The sequence below is a fragment of the Natrix helvetica genome (genome assembly GCF_964273705.1).
Source record: "Natrix helvetica genome assembly, chromosome: 4".
NCBI lineage: Eukaryota > Metazoa > Chordata > Lepidosauria > Squamata > Natricidae > Natrix > Natrix helvetica.
The window spans coordinates 30,344,564-30,362,207 of NC_138550.1; the positions used below are offsets into that span (position 1 = coordinate 30,344,564).

Consider the following 17,644-nt stretch of genomic DNA (forward strand, 5'->3'; position numbering starts at 1 on the left):
TTATTAGCCAACAACAATTCTCTTCTGCCTTTTCTTTCTCCTATTTTGCAACTGCTCTGCTCCGCTTCTGCCTGTCCCTGCTAACAATTTCTACTCCTCCCCTTCCTCTTCCCACGTGTTTGTTTGTGCACGCGCTTGCGCTCGCCTGCCCACTCGCACAAAAGGAGGTTTTAACCTCCGAAATCCCTAACGCACGCATTCTCATGTGCGTTAGTTCAAAAGGAGGTTTTAACCTCCGAAATCCCCACCGCCCACCTAGAATCCCAAAACGCCCACTAGTTGGCAGTAGGGACCAGGTTGACAACCATTGAGTTACACAATCAAGATTCTGGTGCTTCACAACAAGAAGGTGTTTATGACCATCATTGTTTGTGCACTTCACAGCTAACTTCCTACAAAGTCAATGGAAAAAGTGGCAGAAAAATTGCAAGTAGCTGTTCTATGTTACCTTGCTTAACAATGGAGTTGCCAATCTCAGTTGGGGTCAACAGACAAGAACTATATATTCAACTAAGAAGGTGAACTTTATGCATTTTGTAAATATAATCCAAATTATTTGGGTTTTTATTTCTTGGAAGTCTGTCAATGGTCCTCACAGGGTTTCTGATAGTTCCTTTCCCTCTTACTTTTTGTCTTTATTTTTTTTTAATCTAAGTATTTCCAATGACTCTTCCAAACTAACTCCAGCAGGACCGAGCTTTATAGTGTTTTTAATATAGTTTTCTGGATCTCCACAGGATTTGATAAAAAGAAGCTAAAAGGTGAATTCTATCTTCTTGTTATTCTTTCCTTTTAACGACAGTATGCTACATTTGATCAATTGGAAGAAGAAAGCTGAATAGAATAAAAACATCTTTGTATGATTTGTTCTGATGCTGCCCCCAATCTGCATTGCATCTAACAAAAGAATTTGCTTTCCAGGATCAAACTTTACAATACATTAGAGAATTTGCAAGGCTTGTTTATGCTTTCCACAGGGAGTCAATATTGTTTTGCATTGAACAAGCAGTGTTTGATCCTGTTTTATTTCTCTTTTTGCCATTTTGCTACTGGCGGTGAAAGTGGCAAGGGGCTGGGATGGGTGGCAAGGGAAGTTGTTAGCTGAATCCTGCAAATATTTGTGAAATAGCAAGATTACAACTGGCTCATCAGCTCTCATAGTTCTGTGATCCTTAAGGGAAGACAAGCTTTGTGTAGAGGCATTAGCAGGTTGCATTCCTCTCAGAATAAGGCAGCTTGACTGACTGCCATCTCTTCAAACTACTCCAAAATACATTTTACATTCCCCTTTTTTTTGTTATTTCTGCTAAGACAGAATCTACCGCCCTCCCCCTTTGTAAAAAGCATTATTATTGCTCTTTTACGGGTAGAGTATATTATCTGGTGTAAATTGAAATTGTCAGTATGAAAATCATGATAAATTACACCTAGAATTTTACCTAGGTTTGACCAGATGAGAAAACTCACCGTGTTCTTTTCTTTAAACTGAAGTTGACTTCACCACTTTTTCGTGTACTTAATTTTGAAATTGTGCAAATAATGATAATTTGAAAGAAAATGGGGTTTCAAAAGAGATGCTAGGATCTTTTTTTTTAAGTCAAAAGAATATAAAAACATATTTAAATTCTCCTGACTAAATTTAATAGAACCAGTTTAAAGAAATATGTAAGTCATCACTCTGTTCTTTTGTATCCATATATACTTACTAATTCATTTTCATTTGTTTGTTAGCTTCTTCTTCACCTTACTTGGCTATTTCTTAGGCATCACAGAAGAGGAAAATAGTTAAGGAAAAAGAGAAGAGGAAGGAAAATGTATCCCATGTCATCAGAAATGATTATAATGGAAATGTTTTGTTTTTAATTCCATTCAATCCTGTCTGACTCTTGGAGTCTGTCTGGATAAGACTCTACAGTTTTCTTGTAAAGCTTTTTAGAAATGATTTGCTATTGCCCAGAGCTGAGAGAGTAACTGGCTGAAGATTACCGAGCTAGTTTTATGCCTAAGGTGGGACCAGAACTCACTGTATCTGGGTTTCTAGCCTGATGCCTCAAGCATTACACCAAATTGGCTCTCAGGAGAAACGAAGACACAATTATAAGCCAGATCATGAAGCTAATAATGCTGGAAAAGTTCTGTTTCATTCATTCTTATCCACTGATTGTTCAAGATCTGATCAGCTAGAACAGGATCTCACATGACAGCTAAAGGCAACAAGCTAACTTTGGGCATGTGGGATCACAATTCTGTCCCTCAATATTTTGTGCAATGCAGAAAATACAAAGACAAAAGAAACACTTTTGTAAATACCATTTTCTCCCTGTTTAAAATACACTGTTTAGAACAGCTGTCACGTTTTAGAAAATAGACAGGTTATTGAATGAGAAAATATGCATATATAGCTATCCCATCTTATAAGAGTTATAGAAGTTATAAGAGTTATAAGAATTATACCTTCTTCATGTATTTGGATGGTATCTGACTTCATACGTATTTGTCTAAATGAAGAAGGAATGAGAGTTATGTTTATCACAAAGTATGCTAAGTGTAAGCACATCAATAAGAGTGGGTTACTCCATTAAAATAAGTTTCTTTGTTATCTGAGTATAAATATGCATAGTTTTGACCAGAAATAGGCAATTATTTTTAGCCAAGTTGCCAATCAAAACTTTGACATCTATAATGAAAGTGTTCAGCAATGATTATCACAATGTTCTTTGATTACTAAAAAAAAAACATTTATAGCAGTTTACTATCCAATGGTTGCTATATATTGGCTGACTTGACTTGAGCTACATTGGCACTTAATATTCTGAATTAACCCTTGTTATTTTTTCTCTGATAATCTTTACAAAAATCTTTATTCATTTAGAATTTAGATTATAATGCCCAGTGTTACATATAAAGTTTATGTTTTTGACATTTCATGTTAGGCAATTGGTTTTTCTGCTATTTGGGTAATGAAATTCTATGTTACTTACTGCACAATCTACCCCAAATGTACTATGTACAGTATCATGCATGAGTCCAAAAACATTTTTTTAAAAAAATACTTAAAAATATACTCCTTTTTTGGTCCTCTGCATGTGTAATTGTAAGAAGTTTTTTTTTTCATGGAAAGTATTATATTGCATGAAGATAGACAATATTGGAATATCTAAAGTTGCTGTTTGAATAATAGGGTAGGCAGTAGAGATAAGAAATAAGAAAGTAATGGAAAAGAGTAGGTCCCCTGTCGGAATGGTGGATTGCTTCTGGTTCAGTTGAACCGGTAGTAGCGGCCACAGGAGGCCCCGCCCAGACGCTTCTGCGCATGCGCTGGAGTGCGACCGAACTGATAAGTATAAATATTTGCAACCCACCACTGCCCTGTCCCATCCTCTTACTTTCCTTTTTTCAATTCGTTTTTCCCCTTACATCACAAGGAAGGAAAGAAGAAATACTTTGGACTGGAGATCTGACCTTATCCATAGGTTTGAAATTAAAAAAGAGAGCTGCACATCAAGCTACCTTGAGTACCACAAGTTATTTAGTTCTCATATTATTCCTAGTAGTCATCAATCAAAACAGATATTTAAATTTAAACCTAAACAGAAAAAATGCACTACCAAAGGAAGGTTGAACGGTGAACTTTATACTAAATTATGCATTTTAAAATAGTTCACTATAGTTGGAATGACTGGTTAGGAAATCTGATCTTCTTCAGTACACAAATTCTACCACTTCTACCACTTAACTGACAATATTTTGCACTTTGAACAGGACTAAAACTCAATGATGACAATTCTTCAGATAACAAAATATTTTCAAATAGATGGACATACTTCAACAGTTATTGAAATTGTACTATCTTAAGTAGAATACAAGGCTCCCTTACAATCTTTCAAACATACTGTCCCAAAAGAACCACAGTATCTAACATAAGGAAGGAAATGCCAGCTTCTTTCCCCAAAAAACAGATTAAAGTTTGAACATGGTTTAGAAAAGCAGAGATCTGTGATCTCAACAGATAGATCATACCTACATTCAGTCTAAGAAACACTGTAAATGTCTTACTTTCCCCCCAAGAAATCATTTGCTGCCAAAGAATTTTCTTATCTTTAGGCTCCAATCTTTATTCTTTCTCTCTCAAAGTTCAATGGTGTGAACAGAAATGACTAAAGGTGGAGAGTCAACAGCCTTGGGATTAGACATTTTCATTTAGTTATACAAGATGAGAAATGCAGAGCAAGTGAGATGTTGCTTCTTATTCCATTGTTAGACATATTGGAAGCTATTTTTAAACTAGAAAATCTTTACACAGGTGTAGCAAACAAAAAAATTAAAAGTAATAGGCATGGCTTTAATATATATTTACTTTAATCTACCTTTGGGGTATGGGGAAGAGAGGACAGGAAAGTGACCAATTTCTCTCTGTTCCAAAAGATAAAGCCTCAGCTTTAGAAATGGAAGCAAGAAGCGTGTGCAGCGAGCAAAAATATGATTAGAAGATTTGGTTTTAAAAAAAAATATTTTCACTAGCCTTTTAACAGCTCATAAAGAACCCTACTAAGACCAAACTTTCTTTAGAGATGACCTACTTATTTTACCCATGATATAGGAGTTAAAACTGTTGCAGGATCTCTGCCTTAAGTCTGTGATATTGGTCTTATCCAGAATGAGCTCTATAAGGGTTTAGTCTTAAGCACTGCAGAAACATCTATTGAGCCCTGAAGAACACAGAATTATTTATCAAGCAAAGGTCAAGACTGGAATATCACAAAATGGATTTTCTATCGCCAGGTATCATGATATTTAATATCATGTTACTTAATGCTTTTAAAAGCATAAACTAGACTTCTCCAACATGATATCTTCAGAAATGTTTGGGCTGCATCTGCTAGTTAGGAGTTTAGGGACAATTCTGTCAGAAAGTCACCACAGTGGGTCATCTCATAGTGGGTCATGACCAGTGGTGGGTTCTGGATCCCAGTGCAACCGGTACGGTGCAACGGTGCCGGGCATCCACCACATGCATGCACGCTGCACGCACGCAGAACACACATGCATACTTACCTCCCGCAACACTCTGCGACACTCCAGCTGCTCAGCGGAGCATCGTGCAGGTGTCGTATGCTCCATGCATGTACGCAGAAGCCCGATTGGCTCAAATACAGGTAAGGAAGGTGGGCAGGCGGGCCCTCTGGAGTACCGGAATGGTACCTGGTGCTCCCAGCAGGCATCGGTACGTCCGTACCAAAGCATACCGGTCATATCCCACCACTGGTCATGACATAGGTGATATTCAGCAGGTTCTGACCAGTTCTGGAGAACCGATACTGGAAATTTTGAGTAGTTCAGAGAACCGGTAATACCACCTCTAACTGGTCCTGCCCCCATCTATTCTCTGCCTCCCGAGTTCCAGCTGATCAGGAGGGAATGGGGATTTTGCAGTATCATTCTCCTGGCAGACCCCCAATGCCACGCCCACCATGCCATGCCACGCCCCACCAAGCCATGCCCACAGAACTGGTAATTAAAAAAAATTGAATCCCACCACTAGGTCATGACTCATGACTCATGAATGAATAAGTCAATTGAGAATATTTTAAATGGCTCTAACATCTCTTCCTCCAGAGACAATATACTTACAAGAAAGAGTTTTATTTGAAAAGCCAGACACAAAACAAAGGGTCAGCAGTTCAAAGGTGGATGCATAATCAGAACACTGAGAGTAGCAATATTTATAGTAATGGTGGGATTTTGATTGTAAGGCATGAAGCTGTATTAACTGAATTGTTTTTGCCCTGTGAAGTCCGATGAAGAGAAGAGAGATGTCTCACACTGCAGGATGTATTGATCTTTTCTAGGTGTGAAATATTTTCTAGGTGTGGAATTTTATGAGAGTCAAATATTGGGATATGGCGCTGGGGAGCAATATTGTGATTAGGGATTTTCTTATCTTTGATTTTGCTTTCTGATTGACTCGCAGGTAGAAGTTGGCTTCCTGGGGAGATGTGCTTTGTCAGTTTCAGTCTACACAGGTTATAAAAGTTTCTATAACTTTGGGTCAGGGGAGGCTTTTGCCTCTGGAATGGATGAGAAGGGAGGTGATTCGAGGGCTGCATGGCATCGGTATTTTCTTCCTACAGTAGACAGGACTGTTAGTTGTGGAAAGCTAGTAAAAGTAGCAAAACGTAGGTTGAAAATTTGTCAAACAAAAATAGTCAGAATCAATTATGGGATATTGTGGGAAATAGTATTTAACAATAAATACAATTGCCAGAGGGACAGTGATGAATCATGTAATTTACAGCAATTAATATAATAATTACCAGCCATCAGAAAAGTTTTGGAACCATATATTACAATGTAATAAATCTCTAAAGTACCTGGGGGTAACACTGGACAGATCACTAATCTTCTGACAATACCTGGAAAAAACAGCTGCAAAACTGAAAAAACAGCAAGAATCATCTGAACAGTCTGGCTAGAATGTCCTAGGACACTAGTGTTAACATCCCATGAACAACAACCTTGTATTTGGTGTATTCCACAGCTAAATACTGTCCAGCATTTGACTTAACAGTGCCTACACACAAATGATTGATGTCTAATGCTGCCAGACAATGTGTATCATCTCTGGCACATTGTATCCCACTTCTGTGTTACCAGTACTTATCATGCCACCACAAATTAGAAGACCAAAAGTTCTCATTTGACTATGGTCAAGGATGCTGAATAATAAGGCTGTCTCTATTCATCAGGAGAATGTACAGCCCATCACAAGATTGAAATCCTATAGGTCAGAATGGCAAACAGGTATTTATGTAACATTTACCCAGTTTAGAATGCCTGGAGAGAGTAATGGTCCAAGGTAGTTTTTTGTGGTCTGACCATTAATGATCCCTCTACCAAATCACCTGGTTTTGGCCTGCCTTGCAATTAAACAGAATTAGATGTGTTACTGAAAGAACTGCCTCTTCCCAATACCAGTGGGGATCGAAAGATTCCCCTTGTAATTATGGTGCTGATATGTAAACTATTAAACATATTATGCAAGATTTCCCTCTGGTTCCCTAGAAGACACATGAAGCAATACCAGAGGCAATCATCTGGATAGCTGAATTAGACATCCAGTTATGAGGCCACTGCCTTATCCCCATAGAAGTTTTATATGTAATTATGTGGACTGTGTTTATCAGGGGTGTCAAACTTTTTTTTTTTTTTTGAGGGCCGGATCAGCATTGTAGTTCTTCTCTGCGGGCCAGGGAGCGAGATTGGGCAGATGGCTCCTGCAGCACCATGTCGACCAAAATGGGGCACAGGGGGTGGCATGTGCCATCCCTGTGCCCCGTTTTTAGCCTGGACAGCCTCCAGCAGCACATTGCTGGCAAAATGGGGCATGGTGGCTATTTTGGCTGCCAGAGTCACCACGGGCTGGATCTTTCCTATTTCTAGGCCAGCCCTGCAGTCCAGATTTAAGCACCCTGAAGGCTGGATGCAGGCTGCGGGCCTTGAGTTTGACACCCTTGGTGTATATGTTTACTTCTCTTGTGTCATGTTATTATCACACACTAAATAATGATGATAATAATAATAATAATAATAATAATAATAATAATAATAACAACAACAACCATAACAATAATAATATTGTGTTTTCCAACTATGTATGATCTGAGGGACTTTATTTTGTCTGTAAGAAACTGCATTATGAGCTTATGTTGTGTCGTTAGTGACATAATTTGACCATTATCTTCTGTGATTATGTTTTTGTACTACTTCATTTTCAAAGCATTAGGGTCTTCTAAAATTGACTCTTGCCTTCATAATATGTCTAAGCTTTAGCTTCATTATTAGTTCTTCCTTCTGTGAGGGGATGGCAGTAATCAGCTAAAAACAACCTCAATTACCAGGCCTGGTGCTTTCAAGTTATATAATCTAATAACGTTAATGTGATTCCTGTTGACTCAAATATATGTTCTCTGTATCCAACTGCATTAGCAAAGAATGAAAGATTCATACAAATATGACAGAGTTGGTAGAATCTTTTTCTTTCTTCAGTTCAGCAAGTTTTTGCACATATGCATATCACTTCTAGATTCTGGTGGTGATAATTTCATTTTTGTTCAAACCAGACTAAGCCCAATATCACTTAAATCAAGCCCAGCATTATTCATAGGCCATTTGGGACATCACATGCTTTGCCCAAATTGCCTGGAGTGTTTTCATACCAGTGCAATGCAGTGCTAAGATCCTTGCTTTTCATATTTTGTAGTGTTGATCGTTAGTCTTCTGGGAAGCATGCTGATTATTTCTGTGCACTGCCTATACACAGCTGGTGCTAAATTAAAGTTAGAAAGTTAAAGAAGCTGCCACAAAGACAGTGTATTAATGGATAAGGCAGAAAACTGTAATTATCATTATTTCATGTTATTTTATTTTCTAGTGTCTGTTTCACAACAAATAATTAAAATGTATACTAAAAAATAGAAACAACTTGGAAATACATTATTATTTTGACAGAATTCCAAATGTCTTCACATCCTCTAGCAGCTGATTTGGGCTGGACTATCCATTAGGCCATTGTTTGCCAGTTTTCTAATTAAGGAACAATAGAAACCTCCAATATGTAACAAAATACATCATTTTACAGGTAGTTCTTAACTTATATCCAAAAGTGGAACCAGAATTCCATGGCTAAGCAAGACAGTTTTGAGTTACAGCTAATTTTATTACCTTTTTTGCCCTGGTTGTTAAGTGAATGCCATGGTTGTTAAGTGAATCACATGGTTAACTGAATCCAGTTTTGCCCATTAAAATTTTACACGTCAGAAACTGGTTGGGAAAATTGCAGATTGCAGATCACATGACTTTGGCATGCTGAAAGTTAGAGGTGGTATTTAGCAGGTTCTGACCAGTTCTGGAGAACCAGTAGCACAAATTTTGAGTAGTTTGGAGAATCAGTAAATACCACCTCTGACTGGCCCCGCCCCCATCTATTCTCTGCCTCCTGAGTCCCAGCTGATCAGGAGGAAATGGGGATTTTACAGTAACCTTCCCCTGGAGTGGGGAGAGAATGGAGATTTTACAGTATCCTTCCCCTGCCACGTCCACCAAGCCATGCCACACCCATCAAGCCACGCCCACAGAATCGGTAATAAAACAAATTGAATCCCACCACTGCTGAAAGTGTTATAAATGCAAGGACCAGTAATAAGTCACTTTTTTCAGTGCTATATTAATATCGCTAAATGAATGGTTGTAAATCAAGATTATCTGTACTTATTTAAACCCGTGAGCACTCCAAATTGCATTGTATGGTTTTTATACAGGTTTTTCCATATAGGCAGTAGCCAAAATGTATTTTAACACTTTGGAATAAAAATTACTCAAATTCCTTTTAAAGTCATCAATGTCATCCAAAGAGCTGTGTCTTTTATGTTGTCTCAACTAAACAATTATATATTCCTTCCAAATTTGGTGAAGCCATATTACTCCAGATTCCTTAGTTTTATCCATGAGATATAGCTGTATCTCCCAAATTTATAAGAGCTTATTTATGCTTTCACATAAAATGATTTTAAAAGTTATGGTGCTTGCAAAGGGTTTTTGTTCATCTTTCTGCCTATAAATATTCTCTCAGTATTGACATAGTTAAGTGGTAAATTGTACTGTAGTTTTGCAGAACTGTCCCAAAGTTCCTTGCAGCCTGGATAGAGAATAAATATATATTTTTTTTAAGTATCAAATCCTCTTCCTGGAGAAGTATGCGCTGGAAGAGAAGTCGTTCACAGATTACAGAAAATAGATTTTCCAGATCACTATATTACAGAAAATTTACAACTGTTGAATTTAATTCATTATGACAAATAAATATAAATCAGTAAACCTAAATTAAATAAGTGTCCATAATTAACAACACAACTATAGGAGCCCTTGTGACAGCAAATTGATAAAACAGTTCGGTTGGTTCACTACAAGACCTTGGCCTTCATCAAAATTAAAAGTAATTTCCTTTTCAAGCGTGTCGCTCAAATTCTCTTTAGCAAGATTTATTAAGAAAGAGAGATGTTACAAGACTAGCAACTGAATTACTTCTCAATAAGTAACCAGTATATCAGCAATATCAGTGGCAGATTAATGCTCACTGGTACCCTAACCACTAACAAATCTTGGTGCCCCCCTCCTTAGTAAATACTGTACAAATCTTCATTGGGTTTTTTTTTCTTTCTCAACTTTGTGGTGCCCTCTTGGGCCTGGTGCCCTAAGCATGTGCTTAGTCTGCTTAATGGTTAATACACCACTGACCAAAATATAATTGTGGGGGAGGATCTTCCTCATTTTTTTAAGGAAAAAAAAATTCTAGGAAGCCATAAGCTGTTAGTTCTTTTCTGTGATAACAAAGGACTTGGCAATAACTGCTTATAAAAGCATTTTTAATTTTTTTTTATTCGTTTATGAACTGATCATTACGAAGAGTTTCCTAGATTCCTAGATTAATGTTATTCATTTGGCACATACTGCAACATTTATCCTAATTCTATGGCTAGATAAATTGATGGCAATCATTGGAATTTTACTGATTATGGATGATTGGAAAGAGATACAAAGTAATCTTGAAAATTCAAATGTCCTCTAGATATGTGCTATTATAAGACATGTATTATTGATGTGATGGGACTACAAGAGACATTTCCATGCTCGTTTTACACTCCAAACGCAAGGATTCTTTAGACATCAATATGTCATTTTGTCATCTTATGCAGGTGTTTTATAGAAGACAAAAGCTCCAAGGTGGCCTGGTTAAATCGTTCTGGTATCATTTTTGCTGGTCAGGACAAGTGGTCTCTGGACCCTCGAGTAGAGCTCCAACAGCTTTCACTTCTGGAATACAGCCTTCGGATCCAGAAAGTGGATATCTATGACGAAGGGTCATATACATGCTCCGTCCAAACGCTGCACCATCCCAAGACTTCTCAAGTTTATTTGATTGTTCAAGGTAAGAACTCATGTTTGGAAATGGGAGTAGAATTTTGGAGAACTACTATTGCAATGAACAAGTTTATTGTGAGATTTATTTTTAGCGTCTTGGGGAGTTGTCCGAGAAATGTATAATACAGCCCTGATTTGCATTCCTTTTTTTCCTGCTAAGGAAATCCAAATTGAGAAAGAATGGCTGGTTTCTCATCCCTCAATCTCTCCTGTGGAAGTATATTATCAAACCAGGGTATTATTCACCTTGTCTTTCAGTGTAACTAGACCAGGAGTGTCCAAACTTGGGAACTTTAAGACTTGTGGACTTCAACTCCCAGAATTCCCCAGCCAGGATGGCTGGCTGGGGAATTCTGGGAGTTGAAGTCCACAAGTCTTAAAGTTCCCAAGTTTGGACACCCCTGAACTAGACAATCTAATTTTGAAGAGAAGGACATCTGATATGAAGAGCCACTGAAAATTAAAGTTTGTACTTTGCAAAATTATCTTCCATAAATAAGCCTTTATGAGAAGTCATCACAGAATTGACAATTTCATAATGATTATAAATACTAACAATTTATATTGCCTCCACTGTATGAGGAAGCAAGTTGCTGTTTAATATTTGTTGCAAGGGAAATGAATGAAAAGAGTTAATGCGTACATATTTCCCTATGGTTTTTACCAGAAATATTTAGTTGGCAATACATTTGTGACAATAATGCAAATAATTTTCTTACACTGTAACACTATACTGTACTGATTGGTGTGACTGGCAGAAATGATAGTAATTTCCAAATAATAACTGAAATAAAATATTATGAAATATAATCAAAATCACATAAACCCATGACTTCATTAATTTTTTAAAAAAATTTAAACATTGATTTTAAACTTTAAAAGAATATTTTTAACTTTACATAAAGGCTTATAGATTACATTAAGCTAAACAATGGTTAGCACATTTTGATAAATGGAGGTATTGTCTTTTGTAAACGATGGTTTATGGTTTAAGGCTGGCATCTTTTTTAGCAAATTTGATTTGACATGCCATTCAGATCTGAATTTTTTAAATTCTATTTCTTTGGTTTTTCTGGCAGAGTAAGTCAGTGTAAACAATGGTTTGCAGTTTAGCAATATGTGTAAATAATGCTCTTTGGGTTTGTTCAGAAAAGCATATATTCAGATTATTCAAGATATAGCCTGTCATATAAATTTAGCTAAAGGTTTAATCTGCATAGAGAAGGAACTGGATTTGTGTGCCAAAAGCCTATGGCTTCAGTGCCTGATATTGTCAGTCAGACGTTTTAAGCCACTGGTTACATTTTAAAAACCAACAATTTGTGCTTGAGTCTCCAAAGAGCCATTTCCAGACAGAATAGATTACTGGATTATTTAAACAGTTAATCTGTCCTGGTCTAAAATAGCTTTGGGTCTTCTAAATCATATGAGGCTTAGAGCAGGGGTGTCCAAACTTGGGAACTTTAAGACTTGTGGACTTCAACTCCCAGAATTCCCCAGCCAACTCCCAGAATTCCCCAGCCAGCCAGCTGGGGAATTCTGGGAGTTGAAGTCCACAAGTCTTAAAGTTCCCAAGTTTGGACACCCCTGGCTTAGACAGTGAAAATAGAGTCTACATTTCTGTGGATATTCACTAAGTTCTTTTCTTCAGATTGGAATTTATTTTTGCGTAAACATAGAACTGGTTTTCAATCTGCTGGTCTTGATCTGAAGCAATAAAGATAAATGATATCTTGACCAAATTTCTGTCCTTAATTTGTACCTTCTAAAATAACCAATGATAACACTAACATTAATCTGCAGGACAAATAATTCAAAATGGGCAGGATATTCTCTTATGCCTGCTAAGAAGTGAGTGACTGATTGCTGATTTCACACTGTATTTCACACTATACATCATATGAAATGCTGACAGAGTAGGTGGAGATTTATCACAAAGAATATAGATGTCAGGGCAGTCACATGACTACATTGCTGCAAATGACATCCATATCATTTTTAAATTAATTAAAAAGTTGAGAATTTATTAACTACTTAGGATTCAAGTTTACCCTTTCATATCATTATAATGTTTTTTTTTCTTTTTTAATTAGAATATTCCCATTTTAGATTCTGAGAATTTCATTTTTCAGTGACTTTGACAAGACAGTGGGTAAGAGTTTCAGATGACATTGCTTCAAAACATTTTTCAAAATTTTGATAAATGAATGCCCACTATACAGTGGCACACTTTAACAAATAAACAGTATAATTAGCTTTTGTGGCAGACAAATGGGGTAACTGATAAAACTTTTCTAAAATTATCCAAGAAAATAATTTGGAATTAATGTCTGCTGGGGAGGTCTCTCTTTAGTAGCACTACAATCAGGGGTGAAATTCAGAGGGTTCTGACGGGTTCTGGAGAACCGGTAGTGGAAATTTTGAGTAGTTCAGAGAACTGGCAAATGCCACCAATGACTGGCCCCAGGGTGGGGTGGGAATGGAGATTTTGCAATATCCTTCTCCCAGGAGCAGGGAGGGAATTGGAATTTTGTAATATCCTTCCCCTGGACTGGGGAGGGAATGGGGATTTTGCAATATCTTTCCCCTGCCATGCCCACCAAGTCACACCCACAGAACCAGTAGTAAAAAAAAATTTGAATTTCACCACTGACTACAACCTGGAAAAGCCCAATAGACAATATCTTCTCTTGGGATTTCCCTGAACCATGGAAAGCCAGAGTATCTGGATATCATTGAATAGATGATTGAACAATGAAAGATATTGTATTTACATTCATAGATTTCTTAAATATATCCAAAAGTTAAGACCAAATTAACTTTTATCCGAAGGGCATTCAGAGGGCCCGGAATAGGTACAAGCATATTAGTATGGCATTTGTAACCGTTCTTAGCTCTAGAGTTTAGATAAATACCATCACATTGGTCTTACATCAGAAATGAGGTGGAAATTAATAATATAATCATCATCCAAGTGCGGTCACTATCTTGCTGCCAAATTTTGCACAAACTGGCATGTACGGAGTGTCTTCAAGGGCAGTATCTCCAGAATCTGGATGAAATGTTAAGAGGGAATATAGTTGTAATTGTATATCAGCTTTTTTAAACTCACGTAGAGCATACAGTATGCTATGTACATGTTCCCAGTACACTGAGATTTCATAGCCAAAAAGTGTCAGTAAAGTTTCATACCATATATTTTGGACTATAAGACGCATCTTAGTTTTGGGGGAGGAAAATAAGAAAAAAATATTCTGCCTCTGCCTACCAGCATCCATGGCATTCATCTGGCTAGCATCCTGTCAGTGTGTGAGAGAGTTGAGGGCTGTTTGGCAACCAAAAGTATTTGCTGTGTGAGGAACAAGGAATGAGACAGCAAGGAGCCAGGGCATGGCTTGTTCTGTACTAAAGCTGCATGCTGTGCTGATATCTGAAACTAAAACTGAAAGTGAAACTTCTTTCCTCTGCTCAATTACTATGTTGGAAAACCTGCTCTTGGTATTGCATATTTACTTAATGTGTTATATTATATATAAAGAGACGTTATTGAATCCTGCTGAATCAGTTACTTGTGTGTGCTTTCTGAAAGGGGTTGCTGCTGCAAATTCTGACATATCCTTGCAGCAAATAGCGAACAGCCAAGTCAGCTTTAGCACATTATTGTAGCCTGATTCAGCATGAGCAGCTGATTGGCAGGTGGATCGGCCTCCCGGAATACCTCGAATCAGCTGTTCCGGGCTGCAGGGATTGCCACTGACCATCACCTCCTCCATGCTTTGCGTTTTTGGCTACATTCAGTGTTTAAAAGATTGGCCAAAGAGATGAGGCAGGACACATCTGAGGCGATTGAACAGCGTTTATTGCAACAGAGATAACAGCAAGAAAACTATGTACAGGCAGATTCAGCACCTTCCCTGCTTGACAGCTATTTATACGGAGCTGTCAAGCAGGGTAGCCAATAGAAACGACCAAGGCAGCCCGCATTTAGCCAAGCTGTGTCTTAGCCAATCAGACGCGGCTTGGCTGTTACCGGCTGCCATGTTGTAAGTCGAGGCTATAACACTCCTTCCCCCCCCCCCAGCGAGGACGTGGGTGCGTAAGTAGCACATGCGTACTCGCTTAGGTAGGCAGGGCGGTGCCGGACCTGCCCAGAATGCCTCAGTTGTATAGGAGTCGTCAGTGGAGGAAGAGGTGCCCGTGGCAGCTCCTCCCTAAAGGGAGTAGAGCTCTGGGTGATGCCATCTTGGTCTACCCTGAAGGCGGAGCCAACCAACCAGGTAGGCCAGGGCAAGGGGGCGCATCCGTAGAATGGGCAGGGAACCGTGGTGGCCATACCGGGGACACGCGACAGAGTAGGGCTAAGAAGGTGGGAAATTCCAGGTAAAATGTCCACGGCTTGAGCAACAACTGGGAAAGGGTAGAAGGCGGCAGCAGGGTAGGAGGGGCCTGGCTGGGAGAAGGCCTCACACGGAAGCGTATTTGTGGGTGGCCAAACGGGCCTTGGCAGTGCAGGGCCAGCTGCTGAGCAATGGCGGCCTGGCTCTGTGGGTCAGTTGGAGAGCAGGCCGCCATTGCTCAGCATTGCTTGTTGACGCCTCAACTGATCCACATGGTGCCTCCACTTGGTGCCATCGGAAAGGGCGACCCTATAAGAGCAGGGACCAGTTACTGAAGTGACGGTGGCAGGCACCCACTTTGGATCCCCTGTAAAGCTCCTAGCCCAGACTAAAAACCCCACCCCGAATATGCGGGGAGGAGTTCCCAGGTTGCACAGCTATTCCCCTGAATAGAGAGGGTGTAGTCTATCCAGGGGGGGGTCGCAGGCGCCGGCCCATCAACAGCTCAGCGTGGCTTTTGTTGTCGATGGGGCAAGGGGTGGAGTGCTGACCTAAGAGGTAAGCGGTCACCCTTGCCGGCCAATCACCCCGATCCATCCTGCCTAATGCCTCTTTGGCCGAGCGGACAGCTCGTTCCGCTGGCCATTGCAGGCAGGGTGGTAAGGGGCGGTGGGTGCATGATGGATGCCCTGAAGGGCCAGGAACTCTTGGAAAGCCATGGACATGAATTGCAGTCGGTTGTCAGACACGAGAGTGTCCCGCAACCCGTGCATCACGAAGAGGTGCCTCAAGGCCCTGATGGTATTCTCAGCTGTGGTGGACGGCATGACGATGTGTTCCACCCAGCGAGAGTAAGCGTCCATGACCAGCAAGAACACCTGGCCATGGAAGGGAGCCACAAAATCTACGTGGACCCTTGACCATGCCTCAAGGCCCTGATGGTATTCCCAGCTGTGGTGGACGGCATGAGGATGAGTCCACCAGCAAGAATAAGCATCCACAACCACCAAGAACACCTGACCATGGAAGGGACCCGCAAAATCTATGTGGACCCTTGACTATGGCCCCCTATGGGCCTCCGACTCCCGGGATGGCACTGCCGCTGGGGCAGGGCATGACAGTTGGCAAGGGGAGCACCATGCCACCCAGGCTGATATCTCATCGTCCAAGTGGGGCCACCATACATAGCTGCATGCTAAAGCCTTCATATACGCTATGCCCGGGTGGTCCCCATGGAGATGGTCAATCACCTGGTGGCGTAGGGAAGGGGGAATGATCACTCTGTCCCCCCAAAGCAAACACCCACTATGAATGGTCAGTTCCAGCTGGCAGGTTTTAAAGGGACGGAACTCCTCTGAGACCTTGCCCAGTGGCCAGCCCCATAGGACCCATGATAATACCTTGTCAAGGACAGGGTCAGCATTGGTGTGGGCTGCCACATCTGAGGCCATTAGAGGAAGGTTGAGGGAGGTGATGGAGAGGACAGACAAGGATGGCACAGGAGTTGGATCAGTGCCAGGAAGGGGGCAACGGCTAAGGGCATCAGCATGCCCCAGCTGTTTGCCAGGACGGTAGAGCAGCGTATATGAATACGCTGCTAGGAACTCCATCCAACGGGTCATGCAAGGATAGAGAATGGGAGGGGGAGGTCGGTCACCGGCCAGAAGCCCAAGGAGAGGCTTGTGGTCAATGAAGATCGTGAAATGCTGACCGTAGAGGTAGTTGTGGAATTTTTTGATCCCGGACACAACAGCCAGAGCCTCCTTGTCAATCTGGCTGTAGTTCCTCTCAGCCGAGGAGAGGGTCCAGGAGTAAAAAGCCACAGGGGCCTCAGAGCCATTGGGAAGGACGTGGCTCAGAACGGCCCCCAGACCATGTCATCGGCAGCTTGTCACTATATTGGACTAAGATGGCCACTGATGTAAGCATGGCTTTGACAGCTGTGAACGCATGTGCTTCGTGGCTGCCCCAGCACCAGGCTGTGGATCAGTCAAGCAACCGATACAGTGGCTCAACTAGTGACGCCTTGTGTGGCATAAATGGCGCGTAAAAGTTCAAGAGACTCAGGAACGCCTGTAGCTCCACCTTGAAGGTGGGCATAGGGGCGTCCCTGATGGCAGCAACTTTACAGGGAGTGGGGTAGATGCCCTGGACATCAATCAAGAAGCCCAGGAACTCCACCCACGGCACAGCAAAGGAGCATTTGCTGGGCTTTAGTTTTAAATCCGTGCCCCTGAAATGCTTGAGGACCTTCCTTAGTACTTCGATGAGACCTGATCGACTGCTAGCAGCGATCAGGACATCATCGAAGTAGGGAACCACACCTGGGA

At 40.4% G+C, this 17,644-nt stretch overlaps 1 protein-coding gene across 3 annotated transcripts in view; it reads left to right on the forward strand.

The window, feature by feature from the left end:
* LSAMP (limbic system associated membrane protein) overlaps positions 1–17,644 on the forward strand; it is a 505,584-nt gene that overhangs the window by 261,881 nt on the left and 226,059 nt on the right. For all 3 annotated transcript variants that reach the window (XM_081951125.1, XM_081951123.1, XM_081951124.1), the window contains exon 2: positions 10,752–10,984. In XM_081951125.1, the coding sequence (XP_081807251.1) occupies positions 10,752–10,984 (233 nt within the window). The remainder of the gene's footprint in view (positions 1–10,751; positions 10,985–17,644) is intronic.